Consider the following 2517-nt stretch of genomic DNA (forward strand, 5'->3'; position numbering starts at 1 on the left):
ATATCTACAAAAATGTGGAATTTGGTATTTTTTTGCCAGAAGAAAGATCATTGATGCGTGTTTATTTGTTTGTTTGCTTGTTTTTTTATATTAAAGGACAATCATTTCCAGACTGCAGTGGTAGCTAGCAACCTAGTAAGAGATTACCTTCAAAGACGATCAATTGAATAACAAGCTATTGCATAAATTGGACGTATTTAGCCAATTGATTGTTTGAGATTCGTCTCTTACTAATTCGAAGAATAAAAAGCCGTAGGTTTTTTCCTGTTTGTAATTTTATAGCATTAAAAATCCATGGCATAGTAACTAAAAATTTTACCAAGGGCCGTGGCTCGTCCTTTACTAGATTGCAGTACAAAAATATTTATGATCTCTAACCAATCATACTAATTTTTTAATTCCAACTAGAAAAATACCTGTCAATTTTAGAATTATGCATAAAGGATCGATACTATAAATAAGATTTATTGATAGTAACCGTAAGGAACGAACTTCAGCCCAATAAGACAAACAATTAATTTGTATGCCTTTTCTGTTTTTTTTCTGGTTTGAATTAAAAAATGTAAATTATTGTTCAGACACCATAAATATTTTTGCACTTTGTAGTTAAATAAAATTATTTTATATTAAATTTTCAGGAATTATTCTAGTTTAAGTTGACAAACAATATTTTTTTTTTCAAGGAACCGATCAGCTAACTAAGTCCAATATAAGCAATGGTATGTTCTTCGTATTTACGGTGATTTTAAATATATAAGTTTCATTAAGTTTAATATTACTATGTTTTTACTATGGGGCGTGATCGTCTCTTAATAGGTTGCTAGCTACCACTGCAAGCCGGATATATATGGATTGCTTTTATTACTTCAGTTACTATGGGCTACAGTTCGTGACTTAATATAATAATTCAAACTAAGAATATACCTGAAAATTTTTAAGTTGTTTTTTTTTTTGTTCGGTTTAATCAACAAAATTTTATTTCATCTCTCACTTCAAAGTTATAATTGTCTCCTGGAACCAAACTTTTTTTGGCTCAACTTCTACAGTGCGTATCTTTTGTGCTATATTTCTGTAGAAAATAAATCCAATTTGTATTTTATTTTAGATTTCAGTTCAGAAGCGCTAAGGTTATTATGTAAACTGCAAAAATATTTATGCTGTCCGAGCAATAATTTTTAATTTTTATTTCAAACTACAAGAATTTCTGAAAATTCTAAAATTAGTTTTGTTTTTTGTTAGGTTCCTGCTACTTGATACGTGACTTTAACTTGTCATATCTTAATAAGAATTTTATAAGATGACTTCACGGAATAATTCTTGTACTAACAAGTGTAAATCAAAGTTTGATGGAGAGACAGTCGCAAGGAAGAAGGAGTTGATTCACATGAAAAACCCTCACCTTGAGCAGATGCCAAGTGATACATTATACCACATTCATTTAGATACTGAGTATCAGGATCTACAAGCATTATTTGGTGATGTTAAGTTTGTTTGCATGGGGGGTACACCAGCTCGTATGAAAGAGTTTGCGTATTTCATCATGAAGGAGATAGGATATACTCTGCCGGCCGGTACTACTCTTCGAGATATTTCAAAGGAAGGGCATAGATACTCAATGTTTAAGGTTGGACCTGTACTTTCAGTGAGCCATGGAATGGGTGTCCCATCTATAGGCATTTTGCTTCATGAGATGATTAAGCTTATGTATCATGCCCAAGTAAAGGATCCAGTTTTCTTCCGGATAGGAACCTGTGGAGGAATTGGCATTGAGGGTGGAAACATTGTGATAACTAGCGAAGCTTTGAACGGATATGGTGAGCCTAATTTTGACCTTCCTGTGCTTGGCAAGAAAATGAGTCCCCCAGCAAAACTTGACTCCAACTTAGCGACGGAATTAAAGAATCTTACAAGACCTGAAGATCCATGGAGCACAATCATAGGAAAGACAATGTGTGCAGATGACTTTTACGAAGGACAAGGAAGACTAGATGGTGCTTTCTGTGAATATAGTGAGGATGATAAGATTGCATATTTGACCAAGCTTAATAAGAATGGAGTTAGAAATATTGAAATGGAGTCAGTTATTTTTGGTGCACTAACTCACCATGCTGGTATTCGAGCGGCCATCGTTTGTGTAACCTTGCTTAACAGATTAAAGGGTGATCAAATAAATTCTACAAAAGAACAACGAGATGAATGGCAAGCCAGACCTCAAAAATTAGTATCGAGGTATATTAAAAGTCAAATTAATTCATCTTCGTAGATAAGGTAAACTTTTATTGTTTTTTTTTTCGAAAACCAAGGCTGAATGCTGAGAGGGAAAAATGTTTGATTATTGTGCCTTTTAGGGGTGTGTAGCCTTTGTTGTACGGGAATACTTCTAAGACATCATGTTGAGATACTCGAACCTCTTCTAAAAAATCCGTTCCTGCTAATTTAGGAATGGTAACAATAAGCTAAATTAGTCTTAATAACAAAATATTTAGTTATATATACAAATGTACCTATTGTTTCTAT

At 33.1% G+C, this 2517-nt stretch overlaps 1 protein-coding gene across 1 annotated transcript; it reads left to right on the forward strand.

Moving 5' to 3' along the window:
* Nucleotides 1-1306: 1306 nt before the first annotated feature.
* Nucleotides 1307-2263, forward strand: LOC148948628 (uridine phosphorylase 2-like). Its single transcript, XM_089094022.1, has one exon. The coding sequence runs from the start codon at nt 1385-1387 to the stop codon at nt 2261-2263; it is 879 nt and encodes a 292-aa protein (XP_088950148.1). The 5' UTR covers nt 1307-1384.
* Nucleotides 2264-2517: the final 254 nt, after the last annotated feature.

Source organism: Artemia sp. Qi Xiang Cuo, chromosome 9, assembly GCF_049724085.1.
Source record: "Artemia sp. Qi Xiang Cuo chromosome 9, ASM4972408v1, whole genome shotgun sequence".
In the NCBI taxonomy this organism is placed as follows: domain Eukaryota; kingdom Metazoa; phylum Arthropoda; class Branchiopoda; order Anostraca; family Artemiidae; genus Artemia; species Artemia sp. Qi Xiang Cuo.